This window comes from Oncorhynchus nerka, linkage group LG25 (genome assembly GCF_034236695.1).
Source record: "Oncorhynchus nerka isolate Pitt River linkage group LG25, Oner_Uvic_2.0, whole genome shotgun sequence".
Classification (NCBI taxonomy): Eukaryota; Metazoa; Chordata; class Actinopteri; order Salmoniformes; family Salmonidae; genus Oncorhynchus; species Oncorhynchus nerka.
This window is the reverse complement of record NC_088420.1, coordinates 47501935-47525738: the sequence shown is the minus strand read 5'-3', so window position 1 is coordinate 47525738 and position 23804 is coordinate 47501935. Positions and strand designations below refer to the sequence as shown.

General features: G+C 44.5%; 2 protein-coding genes across 3 annotated transcripts in view; one reads left to right on the top strand and one right to left on the bottom strand.

Annotated features, from left to right (window-relative positions):
* Positions 1-23804, bottom strand: part of bicd1a (bicaudal D homolog 1a) — an 80727-nt gene that overhangs the window by 33747 nt on the left and 23176 nt on the right.
* On the top strand, positions 2434-11277 carry LOC115109589 (pyrin-like). 2 transcript variants are annotated; one of them, XM_029634664.2, is made up of 2 exons: positions 2434-2527; positions 9714-11277. In XM_029634664.2, the coding sequence occupies exon 2, from the start codon at positions 9716-9718 to the stop codon at positions 11045-11047; it is 1332 nt and encodes a 443-aa protein (XP_029490524.2). In that variant the 5' UTR covers positions 2434-2527; positions 9714-9715; the 3' UTR covers positions 11048-11277. The 2 variants fall into 2 exon arrangements, with proteins under 2 accessions (XP_029490524.2, XP_029490523.2); XM_029634663.2 differs by lacking the exon at positions 2434-2527 and adding an exon at positions 8544-8669.

The following is a 23804-nucleotide window of genomic DNA, read 5'->3' as shown; positions in this document are numbered from 1 at the left end:
ATTCCTGCAGTCAGCATGCCAATTGCACACTCCCTCAAAACTTGAGACAGCTGTGGCATTGTGTTGTGTTACAAAACTGCATATTTTAGAGTGGCCTTTTATTGTCTCCAGCACAAGGTGCACCTGTGTAATTATCATGCCGTTTAATCAGCTTCTTGACATGCCACACCTGTCAGCTGGATTGATTATCTTGGCAAAGGAGAAATGCTCACTAACAGGGATGTAAACATATTGAGAGAAATAAGCTTTGTGTGTATGGAACATTTCTGGGATCTTTATTTCAGCTCATAAAGCATGGGACCAACACTTTACATGTTGCGTTTATATTTTTGTTCAGTTATGAAACCAAGAGAGACGAAAGATACAATTATTTGATATGCTTTTTATTATTCTCTAACACAGTAGATTGTTCTCATTTGAACTTTAACATTTAAAAGCTGGCATCTCCTGTATGAATAAACACCACTGTTAGCTACACATCCAGGATTACAAGCTAGACTTAATTAACAAATCAATTTTAAAACGCAAATATATAGATCTCTATCTCGGTTTTGGTTTCATTTTAACAAGTCACATCAAAATCCTTCCCATAAACCATACTCAATGTACTGTACAATGTCTCTTGTGCTTTTGTCATCAACAGGAAAAGCTTTACAGAAAATAGTAATACCTACACTCATGGTACCAAATCCGTAGCAGACACAACAACAATCTCATATTCAGTGTTTTCCCTCCCACCTTGTGTTGTCTGTAGTCTGTGTACACGCTGTGTTCATTTTAAAGGTCAGACAGGAGAAAGCCAGTGTTTAGCTCCTCTCGTTGAAGCAATTACATTTGGCCCCAGTCTGCTCATCATCCCACCACTGATAAGAGGGACGCCTGGACCAGAGCCCAGAATGGCCATCACTTATTGATGCTCATTCTGTGTGGTCCAGCATGGGCACAGAGAGGGTGGGCATGAGGTTAGGCACAGGGATGTAATGATACGCTCACCTAAGCCAAGTAGGAGAGCATTCCCCCTCTCCACTCCTAACTAGAGCACCACAGCATTAACTCCAACACACATCACATCTGTGACAAACAAGTCAGAAGGTAGGATTGTATCTTATCTAACCTTTATTTAGCTTGATCTTATTGAGATAAGATCTCTTTTACAAGAACTGGTTCAAAATGGCAGCAGAATCGTAATGGATGGGAGTGATATTATCACAGTCAAATCTTTATTCATTAAGAGGCAAGATAAAGGGCTAGATTGCTTTAGTTCATTCACTAACACATCCTTTTGTAACAGATTGTACCAGCTTTTTCTAACTGTGTCATGTGTATATCTCTCTCAGCTGGGAAATGTGCCCTAGAGGGGAGGAATGCTGACCCTGACCCTACCACACACACACACACACACAAACACACACACACACATACACACACACACACACTTCCGATGTTCATCCCTGCCATTGATTCATTTGAGCGCGGCAGTGGTAACAGTGCAAAAGGGCCAGAACACAGAGATGAAGTGGGCTGGAAGGAGGAGAGGGAAGGAGGCTTTAATACAAGATGCCCTGTAAGGCCACTCCGCCACTGCCGTGACTCATCAGCATGATGCAATGGCAGCAACTCCTGGACCCTTTCCATCACCCTAGCTTCAATTACCCCAAGCGAGAGAGCGAGAGAGGCGACATGTCAAGCGCTAAAGAAGGCCATGGCTCTGCTGTCCTACTGTGCCCTTCAGCAAAGTCAGCCTGTGTCAGTAGAAACCCTCCTCCTCATCTCCTCCTGCATGCTGTTGCCTATGGGCTGCTCTTAGAAGGTTTCAGATAAAGTACTTTTGCCATTGGTAAAAGCACAATAGAACAATGTAAAATATGAAAGTAAGGCATAAAGGCTAAGATACTCTTAACTACAACTGGTCTCACGTTGCATTACTGTCAGTTTTGTCCTAGTTTGGTTAATAAGTATAAAACATTTAGAATGTATTGCCATCCATGCACTACTCATAAAACATATTAGAACTAGAAACTTATAATACTGGCAAATACTGCCATACCATCCAAAATTAGAAAATTGTCGTGATATAATATTTTGGACATTTCACTAGAGCTGGGCAATATGGACAAAAAGTAATATCAGGATATATTTACCCATTTTGCTCAATAATAATGAATTATTGCTCTGCCCTCAATCTCCGGACTTGTCTCCATGCTGTTGTGCTGTTTGTTGCTGCTATTGTGAAATTTCCAGAACATGTGTGGCCATTATACATTTCAGGTTAGTCAGCAAAACTAGTGCACTCTATATGTGCCCTGGGTCATTAGACATGCACCTGTCTGGGGTGTGGACACGGCTGGTTATTCCTGTAACTGTGTTATGGCCAACTATGTTACTGTTGCTATGGTTACACCTCTTGGGGTCTTTTCCAGAACATGGGTGTCCCTTTCAGTGGAGTTAGCAAGACGACATGTATGGTTATTTCTGTAAAGTGCCAAGGACTGTTACTATGGTCCTACATGCATGAACTTGGCTTAAGGTGAGTACATTTTTGAAACTATTGCTGTGGCTCTATCCATGCCCTAATATGAAACCAAATTAAACTTAGTGCAAGGCAATAAGATAACGATGGCTAAATGTCAGAGGGTATGATGCTTTAAGAGGATATTAAAATATTTGTATTTTTTTTTTACCTTTATTTAACCAGGAAGGGCTCATTGAGATTTAAAATCTCTTTTTCAAGACCGTCCTGGCCAAGATAGGCAGCACCAAGTCATTACAGAAATGACAGACAATGTGAAAAACTACAAGTAATCTAGTAAAAACCATAGAATTCACAAGAGTATCACAAAGAGTATCACAAAATCAAAAACAGCAAATTAAAAACTTTGACAGGTCAGGGAATCAATCTCAAGATCATTAATCAGTGATTTAAAAATACCAATCAGGACAAGTTCTTCCAGTTTAAAATGATTTTGTGAGGCGTTCCAAGACGATGGCGCAGAGTACATAAAAGGCCTTTACCAAATTCAGTTCGGACATTTGGAACAGTTAGCAGGATAAAGTCCAGTGAACGAAGAGAGTACCCACCACATTTCTGAACAATAAAAATGCACAAATAAAAAGGTAGTAAACCCAAAATGGCTTTGGAAATAAATGTATAACAGTGCCTGAGCCTACGATTGACTGGAGAAGGCCAGCCAACCCTGGTATACAAAGTACAGTGGTGCGTAAGGGTTTTGCAGTTTAAAATAAATCTCAATGTGCCATGGTAAAGGGTGTCAATTGATCTCAAACACTGAGCGGGAGCATTCATATATAAAATATCCCCATAGTCTAGTAAAGGCATAAATGTAGCTGATTACTAGCCTCCTTCTGGCTTCAAAAGAAAAACAGGCCTTATTCCTAAAATAAAATCCCAATTTCAGCCTGTAAGTTGTTGAATATGCAATTTAAAAGAGAGGCCGTCATCAATTAAAATTCCAAGATATTTATATGAGGTTACAACCTCAATCTCCTTGCCCTGACAGGTCGTAATAGGTGAAAGGTTCAGAGGTCTATTTCTTGCTTTAGAAAACACCATTAGTTTAGCTTTGTCAGTGTTGAGGATAAGCTTCAATTGACAGCAAGGTATGTTGAATAGTATAAAAGCAGTTTGCAAGTTCTGGAAAGCTTTTGTAAGAGACGAGGCACAACAGTAAATAACAGTATCATCAGCATAAAAATTAAGTTACTATGAGTAAGGAGGAAAAATGTATAAGTAGTCTGCCAAGATTGGCAAGGGAGTTGTTTCATGAACCAGCTCGGCTTTTGTTATATTGTAATACAAGTCTATTTGAATACACGTGCTCCGGTATTTGTGAAATATGATTGACCGAATATTCCACAACACTACTTGGCTATGTGCCAAACTTTTCGTTTGAAATTTACCGACGTCTTAGTTTTTTCCTCGCTTTACTTTTTCATTCAACGTTTTCACCCCGGACGCTTTATCTGGACATGGTTCTACAGGACCTCCACCAGCCGAAAAAGTTGTAATATTGCAGTCGCTGTACTCATTATATACAGTAGAACTATCGCCTTATGGTGAGTGTAGTATCCTTAGAGGAGTATTAGATTGATGACTCGTAAGTACGGTTAAGTATTTAATTGTAACTTCATTCTCTAATGCACCTGGCAGCTACCTGAAGCCTTCATAAATCACGGTTATATAGGCAGACATAGGAAATGGCTACAGCTAGCGGAAAGCAAACCCCTGTCTTGAGTCAATACTTCCATCTATTGGTAAACATAAATAGGCCAGGTTACTACATTACCCCCCTTAAAAGCTAATAACCCAACTTAATTCCTTTCTGAGCTATGCTGTTTTCATATTTACATTTTTTCAAACATGATTTCCATTAGGATCTGAAAAAGTCTGTCGGACGTCTCTCTCTAATAGAGCGTCTCAGAGGTGGTGTAGCTGACGCCACCAGCTCTTCACCCCTTGATGGTGAAACAAAGTCCTTTTGTGGAGACTTCACAGGAGGAGGTTGTCCCGGACTGGTGATCTCAGGAAGTTGAGCATTGTTGGTCTCAGGTGGTTTGTCCAGCTGCAACTTTGGGGAATGTTCCAATGTCCTGTCCTGCTTGTTTAAGCATTGATCCAGATCCCCGGATGGAACTGGAATTCTAGCTCGGATCTGATCCACGTGTCTCCTTAGTCTTGGTCCACTTCTGATGATCACAGTATAGGATACTGGTCCTGAGCCATTCTCAATGGTAGCTGGAATCCATTTAGGACCAAACCCATAGTTTATTGTATAGACATCATCTCCAGGTGAGAAACTGAGTTTGGCTCAGTTGTCATGATTACATTTTTGATTCCACTGCCTTTGTTGTATTTTCACTTTCAGGTCTGGTCTTGATGAGATCCAAGGTTGACCTTAACCTCCTTGACATCAACATTTCTGCAGGTGACAACCCAGTTGTAGCTTGAGGAGTAATCCTGTAGCTAAACAAGAATCTTGACACCTTTGTTTCAATCCTGGGTCTTTGCATCTTCCTCATTTCCTCCTTCAAGGTCTGAACCGCACGTTCTGCTAATCCATTTGAAGATGGGTGAAAAGGGGCCGACGTTACATGCTGAATTCCATTTTGTTTCATGAAACTTGTGAATTCAGTGCTTGTAAAACAAGTAGCATTGTCGCTAACCAACATTTGAGGCAATCCCAGAACACTGAAGCTTTGTCTCAACTTCTCAATCGTAGCGTACGATGTCGACGTGTTCATGGGGTAAACATCCATCCAATTTGAATGAGAATTAATCAGCACAAGGAACATTTTCCTGGGAAAGGTCCAGCGTAGTCCACATGTAGTCGTGTCCATGGTTTTTCCGGCCATTCCCATGGATGGAATGGCGAAGTGGGGGGTGACTTCCTGTTACTAAGACAATCTGCTCACTGGCTTACCTCCTTTTCCACATTGTGGTCCATCTTTGGCCACCAGATGTATGACCTCGCTAGGCCTTTCATTCTCGACATACCTGGATTCAACTGGTGCAACAACTTCAGTAGCATACCCCGCCCTTGTGGTGGGATAACTACTCTTGAACCCCACAGAACACATCCATCTCGAACACTCAAGTCCAAACGGCGGGTGTAGTAAGGCATGACCTGAGGCTCTGTCACTGTAGGCCATCCTTTCAGGATAAATTCATGCACTTGTGATAGCGTCACATCCTTTGAAGTCCATTGCCTGATTTGTGCTGTGTTCACCGGTGCATCATCCAACACATCGATCATCAGAACCTGGTCATTTTCTTCTTCCTGAATGATGATTTCTGGAATGGGCAGTCTACTCAGAGCATCAGCATTCCCAAGATATCTACCTGGTTTGTAAATTATCATAGACCCTGAGCCACACAGCCCATCGTTGAACTCTTGGAGAGACCATTTGTGGTACTGGCTTTTGTTCATGGAACAGAGATCAGAGGCTTATGGTCGGTCACAATAGTGAATGTTCTCCCGTATAAGTACCTGTGGAATCTCTGTATTCCGAATATGACAGCCAGTCCTTCCTTGTCCAGCTGAGAGTATTTTATCTCCACTGGCGACAAAGTTCTTGACATGAACCCGATAGGTTTCTCTGCACCATTCTCCATCCGGTGTGATAGCACCGCCCCCACACCATACGATGAGGCATCACACGATAAGACGAGATCTCTGTCTGCTGAGTAGTGCACTAGCACTTCAGCTGATTGCAGTAACACCTTTAACTTTGCAAAAGCTTCTTCCTGTCTTTCTGACCATTTACAGGCGACATCCTTCCTTAACAGTTTATGCAAAGGAGCTAAGAGTGTAGAGAGGTTTGGGAGGAAGTGATTATAATAATTCAGTAAGCCTAGATAGGCTTTCAGCTCTGTAACGTTAGCTCACTTTAGCTTTGACAATGTGTAACCCCTTGGCATCCACCTTGTGACCCAGGTACTGCACTTCATCAGCTAACAGCTAACACTTGCTCCTCTTCAGCCGGAGACCGGCGTCCTCCATCCTCCTCAAAACTTCACCCAAGTTTATGAGATGTTCCTCCTTGGTGACTCCTGTGACAAAAATGTCGTTGAGGTAAACCACTACTTTGGGTATCCCCTGCAGAACTCCCTCCATGGTTCTTTGGAAGATAGCTGGTGCAGAAGATAGCTGGTGGATAAAGCTTCACATAAATACCTGAACATAAACACCCACAGAGGGATGTTTACCTATAAACGCTTAACTTTCGGGGTCAAAGGTAAGCGTTTATAGGTAAACATCCCTCTGTGGGATGTTTCTAAAGAAAATATTGTACTTTTTACTTCATACATTTTCCCTGGCACACAAAAGTACTTGTTACATTTGGAATGCTTAACAGGACTGGAAAATGGTTCAATTCACACACTTTTCAAGAGAACATCCCTGGTCATCCCTACTGCCTCTGATGCGGCAGACTCACTAAACACACATGCTTCATATGTAAATTGTGTCTGAGTGTTGGAGTGTGCCCTTGACTATCCGTATATATATTAAAAAATAAAATAAAATGGTGCTGTTTGGATTGCCTAATAGAAGTCACTTCAAATTATTTCTACTTTTACTTTTGATACTTAAATATATTTTTGCAATTACATTTACTTTTGATACTTAAGTATACTTAAAACCAAATACTTTTAGACTTTTACTCAAGTAGTATTTTACTGGGTGACTTTCATTTGAGTCATTTTCTATTAAGGTACAGTTTTTCATAATTCCTGACATTAAATCCTAGTAAGAATTCCCTGTTTTAGGTCAGTTAGGATCACCACTTTATTTTAAGAATGTGAAATGTGAAATGAACAATAGTAGCGAGTATGATTTATTTCAGCTTTTATTTCTTTCATCACATTCCCAGTAGGTCAGAAGTTAACATACAATCAATTAGTATTTGGTAGCATTGGGAATGGGTTACCGATGTGTATACCCTGGACAGAGGGACAGAGCGCGTAATAGGCTCGACTATGTAGCCGCTGCTGAACAGACTGACAAATAGTCTAGTTTTCATGCAATACATCAGGGATCATCAACTAGATTTAGCAATTGTCAGATTCTTTTCAAGAGTGGATGTTCGGGAGCCGGAACATAATTACAAATAATTTGTACACTGCCAAATGACCCCAAGGAGCCCAAATGGATATGTTTGACTAAAACATAATCATTTCTAAACCTTGCTTACATTTTATACGATCACGTCTCTATTTTATATATATTTTTAACTTATGGGGCTAAATAAAAGGACCTGCGGGCCGCCAGTTGGGGAACCCTGCAATACTTCATGTCAGATTGCACATTTTTAGGTGTATAGACTGCTATATTTATGTAAGTGTATTTGCTTGTGTCTGCCGATAGTGACGTGTTATCATCCTTGCTAAATAAATACTGGAGGAAAGTGGAGAGAGCTGCGATTTCTGTGAATTCGGATTAGTCAAGACACGCACAGAGCCTGCAGCAGCATTCCGATGTGAATTGAAAGTGAAAATGAGAGCAAATTGATAAATCGTCAAACTGTTTTTTTTTTTTAAAGAACTGCACTTTGCCTCGTTTTAACGCTTTACGTCAATATATTTTATTAAACTAAATCAAAGATGGAGCGGCGCTGCAACACCTGACTGAAAAGTGCTGCCTCTCAGCCTCCATCCATGCATAAAACTGTTAAGAACCACATAGGACCTGTCAAACTCCAGGCAGCCATGTGGTAAATAAGGATGTGTGTGTCTGCAAGGAAAGAGATGTGTCCTAGTCCTCTGTCTTCAGCTCTCCATAAAGCTAATGATTCATTAGGGCCTCATGTCCTATATACTGGGCTGCCATGGAGTCAGTGGTTTAGTTCACTGAACTAGTGGTTTGATGATTTAGGGTGTTGTATTAAGTCCAAATTATATAATGTGCTTTGCTATGTGCACCGACTTAAGTTAATATTTAACTTGAGTTCCTTTAAGTTGATTTTATGCAATAGTTCTTTATAAGAAGGGGAGGAGGAGGAAATACATATTTTATGCTGGTATGACTGACGTCAGGGTATTATGGTAAAGTGAAACTATCCTGGCCAGGTACTGGATATAAAGTAATCCTCTTTCAAGTGAAGTGAAAGAAGAGAGCCAACTGAGACATTACTAGAGGCAAACACATAATCAGGTGAGTGGACAAGTTTATTTACCAAGGGGACATTTCTTAACGCTTTAAAGGTGCACTATGCAGAAATCACTCTATTTCCTGGTTGCAAAAATTTTAATAGTTCGCCTAATTTCAGTTTGTGACAAAAAAAAAAATCATTATGTAGAGAATCATTGTACCATCTAAACCGTTGTGAAATATATTTTCCATAGCCAATAATTGTCTTCTAAGCTGTTTGAAGCTAAAGGTAAGACGCAAAAATAAAACTTAAGAACGAGACGCATAGAAATAGCAAGCATAGAACATATCTACTGCTTCTTAGACTTGCTTTCAGTGAGAATTTAAGATGTATATCTCACATTTCAATATGAATTTGGTGTGTCGCCTAAAAAGTTACATATTGTAGATTTAATAGAAATGTAATGTATAGATTGGACATCGCAAACTTTTCTAGATAAATTGTGGATTTTATACAGTACATTACACAGTTCAAATGTTATTTCATGGTAGTATCCTAATAATATGCCCCAGGATACATTCAATTTTGAGATCAACTGGCATGCCAATTATTATTTACGTCCTGAGTGAGAAGTGTTTGTATGTGTTTGTATACAAGGTATGACAGCAATCCATGCTTGACCTGGCACTGTTTTCTGAGGCACAAATCCCATGCAAGTCATGTTACCTACACTATATGACCAAAGTATGTGGACATCTGCTCTTGAACATCTCATTCCAAAATTATAGGCATTAATATAGAGTTGGTCTCCCTTTTGTTCTAAATGATTTGTTAGTTTTGAGATTTAGCCTCTCTGTTATGTTTTCAGTTTAACCAGGCTAATGATGCATAAGTCATTGACTGGCAGACTGAGCCAACATGGGCCAAGCAAAGTTTTTTCCCCCAGAGAATACACGTAACCAATGCTGCCTTTTATCTCTACATGGATATATACCAGTCATTAAAGTTTCAGTTCTTAAATGGGGCTTTGCATTCATATTCTAGATGGACTGAACAAAAACTAAGCTAAACTAGACTAAAACATGACTGCGTTTTCTTGTTCCCAGAAATGTCACCAAACAACAATATCATAGGGAGGGCCCTGAATGCCAGCCTGTTGTACCTGCTGTTATCTGTGTGCCTGACATGCACCGCTACTCTGGAGGAATTCGAAGAAGATATTGAGATCGATGATGAGGAGGAAGACCTGGAGTATGAGTACAGCATGAAACAAGACAGACACACCTGTGGAAGCGGCCAAACTGGTCAGTATCCATTCTGCAAGGACAAGAACCACTACGTCCACATAACGGATGAGTGTGGAGAGATGGACGTACAAAAAGTGAGGGTGGAAATGCAGCTGATGATCCAGGACCGACGTGAGAAGATAAAGGAGATCGCACACGCTGCAATACACAGTGAGACAAATGTGGAGAGGGAGAAAGCGGACACAGTGCTGTTACTGACTGAAATGGCAAGGATCGTTGAGAAGACCTACATAAAAGTAATTGAGGAGATTGAGAAGAACAAGGAAGCAGCAGCAACCTGGGCTTTAGAGCACATTCTAAAGCTATCACAGGAAATCTCTCAGCTACAGAAGAGAAGCAATGAGCTGGAGCAGCTCTCACACACTGAAGACCACCTCCACCTTCTCCAGATGTTCCCATCCCTTTGTACCCCACCGGCTACCATCGACTGGTCTGAGGTCAGCGTTCACAGTGATCCCAGTGTTGGAGCTATGAGGAGAGCTGTGAACAAGCTGAGAGAAGCACTCGATGGTGAAGAGAACAGGCTGTCTGCTGCTGAGTTGGGAAGGATCAAGAAGTGTGCAGTGAATGTGACTCTGGACCCTGACACAGCACATCCCAACCTCATCGTCTCTGAAGACGGGAAACAAGTGAGATTTGGAGATCTCCGGCAAAATGTCACAGACGGCCCTCAAAGGTTTGATTTTGCTGTTAATGTCCTAGGAAAGGAGGGTTTCTCCTCGGGGAGATTCTACTATGAGGTGCAGGTGGAAGGAAAGACTGACTGGGTTTTAGGAGTGGCAGTAGAGTCCATCAACAGGAAGGGAAGGACTATTGTGGAGCCTGACAATGGATACCTGGCTCTATGGATGAGTGATGAGAATGAGTATATAGCTCTTGATAAGCTTCCTGTCCTCCTCTTTCTTAATCAGACACCCCAGAAGATAGGGATTTATATTGATTATGAACAGGGTCAGGTCTCCTTTTATGATGTGGACAACAGGTCTCATATCTATTCTTTCTCCAATTATGCTTTAAAACCTGCTAAACTTTATCCATTCTTCAGCACCGGCACTAACAATGACGGTAAAAACTCTGCCCCATTGGTCATTACCCAAGTCAATCAGAAACTAAGTATTCACTTCTCAACTTAAAAGTGGATAACAGGGAATGTTCTTTCATATATAAATGTTAAAGGAAACACTATGTTACATCGAATCATACATTTAGTTTATTTTTTGTTGTAAGTTTCAAATGTTTTTCATATTTCTGCAGTTATCTCCATTCTGTCTAAATTAAAGGTATTGAATGGCATTAACTGAAGGTCTGTATTATATAAATCAAGTGTATCTGGAGAAATTAAAGGAACCCATTCAGTCACCAATTTGTCTCAATCTGAGTAGTTCCTCTTATGCAGAAGTGGCACCACAAGATTTTTTGTAATTAGGTCACATGGTTTAAAAAAAACCTCCTGTCCTTGGGGAGGATGAAAACCCTGTCAAACTGCAGCAACAGTGTACTTTACTTGTTCACAGACACAGAGAAACCAACATGATTGGACAATACATCTCACAGGGCTGAGCTCTCTTTTAGCTGGTTTGCATCGTGTAGTCCTGCCCTATGTACCTGTAGGCCTTTGTCAGTCTTTCTCAGCTGTTGTGTTTTATTGATTCATTCCAGTTAATCATTTTGTGTTGATAAAGTCTAGGTAGCCCAGTCAGCTGGAAGTTGGAACCATATTTGATCCCATTCACATTTTCTCAAACAAGTGGGCAATAAATACACAACGTTACCGATGTGTATACCCTGGACAGAGGGACAGAGCGCGTAATAGGCTTGACTATGTAGCCGCTGCTGAACAGTTTAGTCTAGTTTAGCAATTGTCTGTTTTTTTTCAAGAGTGGATGTTTGGGGGCCGGAACATAATTACAAATAATTTGTACACTGCCAAATGACCCCAAGAAGCCCAAACGGATATGTTTGACTAAAACATAATAATTTCTAAACCTTGCTTACATTTTATACGATCGCGTGTCTCTATTTTATATATATTTTTAACTTATGGGGCTAAATAAAAGGACCTGCGGGCCGCCAGTTGGGGAACCCTGCAATACTTCATGTCAGATTGCACATTTTTAGGTGTATAGACTGCTATATTTATATAAGTGTATTTGCTTGTGTCTGCCGATAGTGACGTGTTATCACCCTTGCTAAATAAATACTGGAGGAAAGTGGAGAGAGCTGCGATTTCCGTGAATTCGGATTAGTCAAGACACGCACAGAGCCTGCAGCAGCACTGCAGCATTGAAAGTGAAAATGAGAGCAAATTGATAAATCGTCAAACTGGTTTTTAAAAAAAAGAACTGCACTTTGCCTCTTTTTACTGCTTTACGTCAATATATTTTATTCAACTAAATCAAAGATGGAGCGGCGCTGCAACACCTGACTGAAAAGTGCTGTGGCAAATGCCGCCCGCCACACTTTTTCTGGCAGTCCTGCTCTTATGTCTTATGGGCGGCAGGTAGCCTAGTGGTTAGAGCGTTGGGCCAGTAAAAGGTTACTAGATCGAATCCCCGAGCTGACAAGGCAAAAATCTGTCATTCTTCCCCTGAACAAGGCAGTTAACCCATTGTTCCTAGGCTGTCATTGTAAATAAGAATGTGTTCTAACCTGACTGTGGTTACACCATCCAGAACCCTCTGAATGACACAACACGTTTCACCCTGACAATTCTACAGTATGTCTTCATCCTTAGAAATCCGTTGATACCCTAGGGCAGGGTTTCCAAAACTCGGTCCTGTGGCCCCCCTGGGGGCACGTTTTGGTTTTTGCTCTAGCACTACACAGCTGATTAAAATAATTAAAACTTGATGATAAGTTGGTTATTTGAATCAGCTGTGTAGTGCTAGGGCAAAAACCAAAACGTGCACCCAGGGGGGGCCCCAGGACCGAGCTTGGGAAACCCTGCCCTAGGGTGAGATGGAATCAGGACCTGTATCTACAAAGCGTCTGAGTAGGAGTGCTGATCCAGAATCAGTGCTACTTTTTAGATCATAATGAATAAGATTGGATGGGGGGGACCTGATCCTAGATCAGCACTCTTAATCTGAGATGCTTTGTGGATACGGGCACAGAGCTCTAATGTGGAGAACCACACACACTCACATGTTGACTTTGTTTGACAAATCTGCATTAGCTGAGTAATTGCAGGGATGAGAGAGAGAGAGACAGCGTTGCTCTCTGGCAGCAGGCAGGCTGATTGGTGTTCTGTGTCAGCTCCAGCAGACACACAGAGAAGCAGCTAATGGCTGTCTCACAAAGCAGGAGGCGTGAATGAGACAGAGGGAGAGTCTACAGTCTCTTTCCCGCACTTGCCAGGACTATAGTGAGGAAGATGGAGTGCTGATATGGGAACGAGACTCACAGTTTCTAGTCTTCTGTGTACTGGGTGACTGCAAACAACCCAGTCTTCTCCTCACACAACACCAATCATTATAGGAGAGAGAGTTTACAGAGCAGTCAACAGAGCACCCTTGGAGTGAATGTGTGCGAGTGAGCCTTGGAATTTGGGTGTACTGTAGGCCCACACACAGGGGTGATGTCATCAGCCTAACGGCTCATTAGGCCCATACAAGCACACTCTCTTCCTCTGTTTGTGTATGTGATGTAACAGCCATTATAAACTGGGTGGTTCCAGCCAAGAATGCTGATTGGCTGACAGCCATGGTATATGAGACCGTATACCATGGGTATGATAAAACATTTGTTTTTACTGCTCTAATTACTTCAGTAACCAGTTCATAATAGTAATAAGGCACCTTTAGGGGTTTGTGGTACATGGCCAATATTCGACGGCTAATGGCTGTATCCAGGCACTCCGAAATGCGTCGTGCCTAAGAACAGCCCTTGGACGTGGTATATTGGCCATGTACCACACACCCTCGGGCCTTATTGCTTAAATATCCTGCTGTCCATTCCATACATTGAATTATACCCTTGAATGAATTCATGTAGCAGCACCTGCTTTAAGATTTCCATCAACTTTATGTGCACCATACATCAATAACCACAACCTCACTTTCCACGACCAACTTAACAATCACACTTAGTTACAAGCCATCTCTGATAGGGTTGCTATAGTGGGTTAATTAAGTGGGTTAATCTGGGATGGGTTAACGGCTGTCTCATCCCATAGGTATTCCAGCTGGCTAGATGAGAGAGGAGAAGCCAGAAGCTCTGACCTGAAAAGTAAGATGGCACCAGAGAAGAAGGCAGACGTTTTACGTGCCCCCAACCGATTGTGTTTTTTTGTTTGTTTATTTGCGTTGTTTGTAACTTATTTTTTTACTTATTTTGTATATAATGTTTCAGCTGCTGTCTCTTCTGATCGAAAATAACTTCTGGACATCAGGACTGTCGATGACTCACCACAGACTGGCAGAATATTTTTTTTCCTTTAACGAGTCTGACGAGGCCGACGCGAACGATATACTGCTTTCTCGGGAACAGGCCCAGATTCCCGTGATTTGCGTGAAGAGAAGTCGGAGAAATAGGGTCCGGAGGACGGGCTGCCTTCTAAGAATTTGTAGGTGATCGAATAAACCCCAACTTCCTTCCATTCTGCTAGCAAACGTTCAATCTTTGGACAATAAAATAGATGACCTACGTGGAAGATTAAACTACCAACGGGACATTCAAAACTGTAATATCTTATGCTTCACAGATACGTGGCTGAACAACGACACTATCAACATAAAGCTAGCTGGTTATACGCTGCACCGGCAGGATAGAACAGCGGCGTCTGGTAAGACCAGGGGCGGCGGAGAATGCATTTTTGTAAATAACAGCTGCACGACATCTAAGTTAGTCTTGAGCTATTGCTCGTCTGAGGTAGAGTATCTCATGATAAACTGTAGACCACACTACCTACCTACAGAGTTTTCAACTGTATTTTTCATGGCTGTTTACATACCACCATAGTCAGAGGCCGGCACTAAAAAAGCATTGAATAAGCTGTATTACGCCATAAGCAAACAAGAAAACGCTCACCCAGAGGCAGCACTCCTAGTAGCCAGGGACTTAAATCCATTTTACCTAATTTCTATCAGCATGTTAAATGTACAACCAGAGGGGGAAAAAACTCTGGACAAACTTTACTCCACACACAGAGACAGATACAAAGCTCTCCCTCGCCCTACATTTGGCAAATCTGACCATAATTCTATCCTCCCAATTCCTGCTTACAAGCAATAATTAAAGCAGGAAGCACCAGTGACAAGATCAATAAAAAGTGGTCAAATGAAGCAGATGCTAAGCTACAGGACTGTTTTGCTAGCACAGACTGGAATATATTCCAGGATTCCTCTGATGGCATTGAGGAGTACACCACCTCAGTCATTGGTTTCATCAATAAGTGCATCGATGACGTCGTCCCCACAATAATCGTACGTACATACCCAAACCAGAAGCCATGGATTACAGGCAACATCCGCACTGAACTAAAGGTTAGAGCTGCCGCTTTCAAGGAGCGGGACTCTAACCCGGAAACTTATAAGAAATCCCGCTATGCTCTCCGTCGACCCATCAAACAGGCAAAGCGTCAATACAGGACTAAGATCGAATCATACTACACCGGCTCTGACGCTCGTCGGATGTGGCAGGGCTTGCAAACCATTACAGGCTACAAAGGGAAGCACAGCCGAGAGCTGCCCAGTGAAAAGAGCCTACCAGACGAGTTAAACTACCTCTATGCTCGCTTTGAGGCAAATATCACTGAAAAATGCATGTGAGTACCAGGTGTTCTGGAAGACTGTGTGATCACACTGTCCACAACCGATGTGAGTAAGACTTTAAAAACAGGTTAACATTCACAAGGCCAAACGGATTACCAGGACGTGCACTGCGAGCATTCCCTGACCAACTGGCAAGTGTCTTCACTGACATTTCCAACCTCTCCCTGCCCGAGTCTGTAATACCAACATGTTTTATGCAGACCACCATAGTGCCTGTGCCCAAGAACACTAAGGTAACCTGACTAAATGACTACTGACCTGTAGCACTCACGTCTGTAGCCACGAAGTGCTTCGAAAGGCTGGTCATGGCTCATATCAACACCATTATCCCAGAAACCCTAGACCCACTCCAATTTGCATACCGCCGCAACAGATCCACAGATGATGCAATCTCTATTGCACACACTGCCCTTTCCCACCAGGACAAAAGGAACACCTATGTGAGAATGCTATTCATTGACTACAGCTCAGCATTCAACATCATAGTGTACTCAAAGCTCATCAATAAGCTAAGGACCCTGGGACTAAACACCTCCCCCTTCAACTGGATCCTGGACTTTCTGACGGGCTGCCCCCAGGTGGTAAGGGTAGGCAACAACACATCCACCACGCTGATCCTAAACACAGGCGCCCCTCAGGGTGCGTGCTCAGTCCTTTCCTGTACTCTCTGTAAACCCATGACTGCACGGCCAGGCACGACTCCAACACCATCATTAAGTTTGCCGATGACACAACAGTGGAAGGCCTGATCATCTACAATAACAAGACAGCCTATAGGGAGGAGGTCAGAGACATGTGGTGCCAGGACAACAACCTGTCCCTCAACATAATCAATACAAAGGAGATGATTGTGGACTACAGAAAAAAGAGGACTGAGCACGCACCCATTCTTATCGACCGGGCTGTAGTGGAGCAGGTTGAGAGTTTAAAGTTCCTTGGTGTCCACATCACCAATAAACTAACATGGTCCAAGCACACCAAGACAGTTGTGAAGAGGGCACAACAAAACCTAATCCACATCAGGAGACTGAAAAGATTTGGCATGGGTCCTCAGATCCTCAAAAGGTTCTACAGCTGCACCATCGAGAGCATCCTGGTTGACTGGTTGCATCACTGCCTGGTATGGCAACTGCTCGGCCTCCGACCACAAGCACTACAGAAGGTAGTACAAATGGCCCAGTACATCACTAGGGCCAAGCTTCCTGCCATCCAGGACCTCTATACCAGGCGGTGTCAGAGGAAGGCCCTAAAAATTGTAAAAGACTCCAGCCACCCTAGTCATAGACTGTTCTCTCTGCTACCACACGGCAAGCGGTACCGGAGCAGCAAGTCTAGGTCCAAGAGGCTTCTAAATAGCTTCTACCCCCAAGCCATAAGACTCCTGAACACCTATTCAAATGGCTGCCCAGACTTTTACACTGCTGCTACTCTCTGTTGTTATCATCTATTCATAGTCACTCTACCTAAATGTACATATTACCTCAACTAACCGGTGTCCCCGCACATTGACTCTGTACCGGTACCCCCCTGTATATAGTCTTGCTATTGTTATTTCACTGCTGCTCTTTCATTACCTGTTGCTTTTATATCTTATTCTTACCCATATTTTTTAAATTTGCATTGTTGGTTAGGGGCTCGTAAAGTATTTACATGTATTTTATTTGAATCAGCATCAAAAGCCTCCGAGTTGAGTAATAGTCAGGGATTCTACAGTATAACCAAAGGAGTGCTCCTTGGGGCGGCAGGGTAGCCTAGTGGTTAGAGCGTTGGACTAGTAACCGGAAGGTTGCAAGTTCAAACCCCCGAACTGACAAGGTACAAATCTGTCGTTCTGCCCCTGAACAGGCAGTTAACCCGCTGTTCCTAGGCCGTCATTGAAAATAAGAATTTGTTCTTAACTGACTTGCCTGGTTAAATAAAGGTAAAATAAAAAGGTCATTACAGAATATACTGGCCTACAGCAATCTCCTAGTTCTCCTATTTCCCCTTCTCTTTCTTCTCCTCTACAGAGGGATTGTAAAATGAAGCATGAAGCACAACTGAATCCCACTCCAAACTACTTCAGTCTGCCTACAACCATCCATGTTTATTGTTGAGGTTATGGACATGAGCACTTGTGACTTTACTGTGAGGAGGTAGGGTTGTAAAATTCCGGTACCGTTCCCAAGATTTCCTGGTTTTCCATTAAACCAGATTTGAGCTGAAGGATTCCAAATTTCCCTGCTTAGTCCCTCACAAGACCAGAAATCTTCCCAGCACGATTTCAGAAAAACCTGGGAATTATAGGAAAGCTAACAGAATTTTGCAACCCTGACTGTGAGTCTATCCAAGAGGGTTTTGGTTAATATCTGTATCAATAAATTATAACCAAAGCACTGTGTTACTTTGGGCCTCAACTTTATTATACAGTTGAAGTCAGAAGTTTACATACACCTTAGCCAAGTACATTTAAACTCAGTTTTTCCACAATTCCTAACATTTAATCCTAGTAAAAAATCTTAGGTCTTGGGTCAGTTAGGATAACCACTTTATTTTATGAATGTGAAATGACAGAATATTAGTAGAGAGAATGATTATTCTCAGCTTGTGTTTCTTTCATCACATTTCCAGTGGGTCAGAAGTTTACATACACTCAATTAGTAGTTGGTAGCATTTCCTTTAAATTGTTTAACTTGGGTCAAACGTTTTGGGTAGCCTTCCACAAGCTTCCCACAATAAGTTGGGTGAATTTTGGCCCATTCCTCCTGACAAAGCTGGTGTAACCGAGTCAGGTTTGTAGGCCTGCTTGCTCGCACACGCTTTTTCAGTTCTGCCCACAAATTTTCTACAGGATTGAGGTCAGGGCTTTGTGATGGCCACTCCAATACCTTGACTTTGTTGTCCTTATGTCATGTATTGTCATGTTATGTCTTGTTCCTGTTCTTTCTCTTCACTTCGTTTCCCCCTGCTGGTCGTATTAGGTTACCTTCTCTCCCTTTCCTTCCCCCAGCTGTTCCTCATCTCCTCTAACTACCTCGTTTACTCTCTCCCACCTGTTCCCTTTTTTCCCTCTGATTAGGTCTCTATTTCTCTCTCTGTTTCTGCTTCTGTCTTTGTCAGATTCTCGTTTGCTTCACCCTTGTCCCGTCCTGTCGTAATCTGCCTCTTCATCAGTACCTCTGTCCTCTACAACCCGCGCCTACCCGGAGAGACCAGCAGTCTGTTGCCGCTAACCCTGCTATTCTCCTCTGCTGCTAGAAGGGGACTCTCCTGTAAAGATCAGAGGACTTTATGATTTATTTGTCGCCCTCTCTGCGGGTTGTCTATTTTGTCAACCGATACATCTGAAGAGGATTTATGTCTTCCCTGTGTTTGGACATTAAAAGACTCTGTTTCTGTTAAACCGCTTTTGGGTCCTCACTCACCTGCATAACAGAAGAATCTGACCAAGAATGGACCCAGCGACTTCGGATCCTCTCCACTCAGCCGTCGAGATCCAGGGAGCGATGCTAGGCAGGCACGAGCAGGAATTGTCTGCTGCTCGACATGCCGTTGAGACCCTGGCCGCCCAAGTCTCCGACCTCTCGAAACATATTCACCATCTCCGCCTCGATCCACCGGCTACTTCCAGGGCTTCCGAGTCTCCGGAGCCCAGAATTAATAACCCGCCGTGTTACTCTGGGGAGCCCACTGAATGCCGCTCGTTCCTCACCCAGTGTGATATTGTGTTTTCTCTCCAGCCCAACACGTACTCCAGGGGCACAGCTCGTATCGCCTACGTCATATCTCTCCTTACTGGACGGGCTCGTGAGTGGGGCACGGCAATCTGGGAGGCGAGGGCTGAGTGTACTAACCAGTATCAGAACTTTAAGGAGGAGATGATACGGGTTTTTGATCGTTCTGTTTTTGGGGAAGAAGCTTCCAGGGCCCTGTCTTCCCTATGTCAAGGTAATCGATCCATAACTGATTACTCTATAGAGTTTCGCACTCTTGCTGCCTCCAGTGACTGGAACGAGCCGGCTTTGCTCGCTCGTTTTCTGGAGGGTCTCCGCACGGAGGTAAAGGATGAGATTCTCTCCCGAGAGGTTCCTTCCAGCGTGGATTCCTTGATTGAACTCGCTATTCGCATAGAACGACGGGTTGATCTTCGTCACCGAGCTCGCGTTATCCGTTGCCCCCCTCTCCGCATCACTACCATCTTCCTCCACTGGCTCAGGTGCTGAGCCTATGCAGCTGGGGGGTATTCACATCTCGACTAAGGAGAGGGAACGGAGAATCACCAACCGCCTCTGTCTCTATTGCGGTTCCGCTGGTCATTTTGTCATTTCATGTCCAGTAAAAGCCAGAGCTCATCAGTAAGCGGAGGGCTACTGGTGAGCGCTACTACTCAGGTCTCTCCTTCAAGATCCTGTACTACCTTGTCGGTCCATCTACGCTGGACCGGTTCGGCAGCTTCCTGCAGTGCCTTGATAGACTCTGGGGCGGAGGGCTGTTTTATGGACGAAGCCTGGGCTCGGGAACATGACATTCCTCTCAGACAGTTAGGGGAGCCCACGGCCTTGTTCGCCTTGGATGGTACTCCTCTCCCCAGGATTCAGCGTGAAACGCTACCTTTAACCCTCACTGTCTCTGGTAATCATAGCGAAACCATTTCTTTTTAAATTTTTCGTTCACCTTTTACACCTGTTGTTTTGGGCCATCCCTGGCTAGTGTGTCATAATCCTTCTATTAATTGGTCTAGTAATTCTATCCTCTCCTGGAACGTCTCTTGTCATGTGAAGTGTTTAATGTCTGCTATCCCTCCTGTTTCCTCTGTCTCTTCTTCACAGGAGGAGCCTGGTGATTTGACAGGGGTGCCGGAGGAATATCACGATCTGCGCACGGTGTTCAGTCGGTCCAGGGCCACCTCCCTTCCTCCGCACCGGTCGTATGATTGTAGTATTGATCTCCTTCCGGGAACCACTCCCCCCCCGGGGTAGACTATACTCTCTGTCGGCTCCCGAAAGTAAGGCTCTCGAAGATTATTTGTCTGTAGCTCTCGACGCCGGTACCGTAGTCCCTTCCTCCTCTCCCGCCGGAGCGGGTTTTTTTGTTAAGAAAAGGACGGGACCCTGCGCCCCCTGCGTGGATTATCGAGGGCTGAATGACATAACGGTTAAGAATCGTTATCCGCTTCCCCTTATGTCTTCAGCCTTCGAGATCCTGCAGGGAGCCAGGTTTTTCACTAAGTTGGACCTTCGTAACGCTTACCATCTCGTGCGCATCAGGGAGGGGGACGAGTGGAAACGGCGTTTAACACTCCGTTAGGGCACTTTGAATACCGGGTTCTGCCGTTCGGCCTCGCTAACGCTCCAGCTGTCTTTCAGGCATTAGTGAATGATGTACTGAGAGACATGCTGAACATCTTTGTTTTCGTTTACCTTGACGATATCCTGATTTTTTCACCGTCACTCCAGATTCATGTTCAGCACGTTCGACGTGTCCTCCAGCGCCTTTTAGAGAATTGTCTTTATGTGAAGGCTGAGAAGTGCTCTTTTCATGCCTCCTCCGTCACATTTCTCGGTTCTGTTATTCCCGCTGAAGGCATTAAGATGGATCCCGCTAAGGTCCAAGCTGTCAGCGATTGGCCCGTCCCTAAGTCACGTGTCGAGCTGCAGCGCTTTCGGCTTCGCGAATTTCTATCGTCGTTTCATCCGTAATTTCGGTCAGGTGGCAGCTCCTCTCACAGCCCTTACTTCTGTCAAGACGTGCTTTAAGTGGTCCGTTTCTGCCCAGGGAGCTTTTGATCTCCTCAAGAAGCGTTGTTACATCCGCACCTATCCTTGTTACACCTGACGTCTCTAGACAGTTCATTGTCGAGGTTGACGCGTCAGAGGTGGGCGTGGGAGCCATTCTTTCCCAGCGCTCCCATTCTGACGACAAGGTCCACCCTTGCGCATATTTTTCTCATCGCCTGTCGCCGTCGGAACGTAACTATGATGTGGGAAACCGCGAACTGCTCGCCATCCGCTTAGCCCTAGGCGAATGGCGACAGTGGTTGGAGGGGGCGACCGTTCCTTTTGTCGTTTGGACTGACCATAGGAACCTTGAGTATATCCGTTCTGCCAAACTACTTAATGCGCGTCAGGCTCGTTGGGCGCTGTTTTTCGCTCGTTTCGAGTTCGTTATTTCTTATCGTCCGGGCTCTAAGAACACCAAGCCTGATGCTTTATCCCGTCTCTTCAGTTCTTCAGTAGCCTCCACCGACCCCGGGGATTCTCCCTGAGGGCGTGTTGTCGGGTTGACTGTCTGGGGAATTGAGAGGCAGGTAAAGCAAGCACTCACTCACACTCCGTCGCCGCGCGCTTGTCCTAGGAACCTTCTTTTCGTTCCCGTTCCTACTCGTCTGGCCGTTCTTCAGTGGGCTCACTCTGCCAAGTTAGCCGGCCACCCCGGCGTTCGGGGTACGCTTGCTTCTATTCGCCAGCGTTTTTGGTGGCCCACTCAGGAGCGTGACACACGTCGTTTCGTGGCTGCTTGTTCGGACTGCGCGCAGACTAAGTCCGGTAACTCCCCTCCTGCCGGCCGTCTCAGACCGCTTTCCATTCCCTCTCGACCGTGGTCTCACATCGCCTTAGACTTTATTACCGGACTGCCTTCGTCAGCGGGGAAGACTGTTATTCTAACGGTTGTCGATAGGTTCTCTAAGGCGGTAATAGGCGGTTCCCCTCGCTAAGCTTCCTTCTGCTAAAGAGACGGCACAAATCATCATTGAGAATGTTTTCAGAATTCATGGCCTTCCGTCAGACGCCGTTTCGGACAGGGGTCCGCAATTCACGTCTCAATTTTGGAGGGAGTTTTGCCGTTTGATTGGGGCTTCCGTCTCTCTTCCGGTTGTCACCCCCAGTCTAACGGTCAAGCAGAATGGGCCAATCAGACTATTGGTCGCATCTTACGCAGTCTTTCTTTTCGTAACCCTGCGTCTTGGGCAGAACAGCTCCCCTGGGCAGAATACGCTCACAACTCGCTTCCTTCGTCTGCGACCGGGCTATCTCCTTTTCAGAGTAGCCTCGGGTACCAGCCTCCTCTGTTCTCGTCCCAGCTCGCCGAGTCCAGCGTCCCCTCCGCTCAGGCTTTTGTCCAACGTTGTGAGCGCACCTGCACTTTGCCATTATAGGGCGCAGACTGTGAGAGCCGCTAATAAGCGTAGGACTAAGAGTCCTAGATATTGTCGCGGTCAGAGAGTATGGCTCTCCACTCAAAACCTTCCCCTTAAGACAGCTTCTCGCAAGTTGACCCCGCGGTTCATTGGTCCGTTCCGTATTTCTCAGGTCATTAATCCTGTCGCAGTGCGACTTCTTCTTCCGCGACATCTTCGTCGCGTCCACCCGGTCTTCCATGTCTCCTGTGTTAAGCCCTTTCTTCGCGCCCCCCGTTCGTCTCCCCCCCCATCCTTGTCGAGGGCGCACCTATCTACAGGGTCCGTAAGATTTTGGACATGCGTCCTCGGGCCGTGGTCATCAGTACATAGTGGATTGGGAGGGTACGGTCCTGAGGAAAGGAGTTGGGTTCCATCTCGGGACGTGCTGGACCGTTCGCTGATCGATGATTTCCTCCGTTGCCGCCAGGTTTCCTCCTCGAGTGCGCCAGGAGGCGCTCGGTGAGTGGGGGTACTGTCATGTATTGTCATGTTATGTCTTGTTCCTGTTCTTTCTCTTCACTTCGTTTCCCCTGCTGGTCGTATTAGGTTACCTTCTCTCCCTTTCCTTCCCCCAGCTGTTCCTCATCTCCTCTAACTACCTCGTTTACTCTCTCCCACCTGTTCCCTTTTTTCCCTCTGATTAGGTCTCTATTTCTCTCTCTGTTTCTGCTTCTGTCTTTGTCAGATTCTCGTTTGCTTCACCCTTGTCCCGTCCTGTCGTAATCTGCCTCTTCATCAGATGCTACGTGTGATCAGGTACCTCTGTCCTCTACAACCCGCGCCTACCCGGAGAGACCAGCAGTCTGTTGCCGCTAACCCTGCTATTCTCCTCTGCTGCTAGAAGGGGACTCTCCTGTAAAGATCAGAGGACTTTATGATTTATTTGTCGCCCTCTCTGCGGGTTGTCTATTTTGTCAACCGATACATCTGAAGAGGATTTATGTCTTCCCTGTGTTTGGA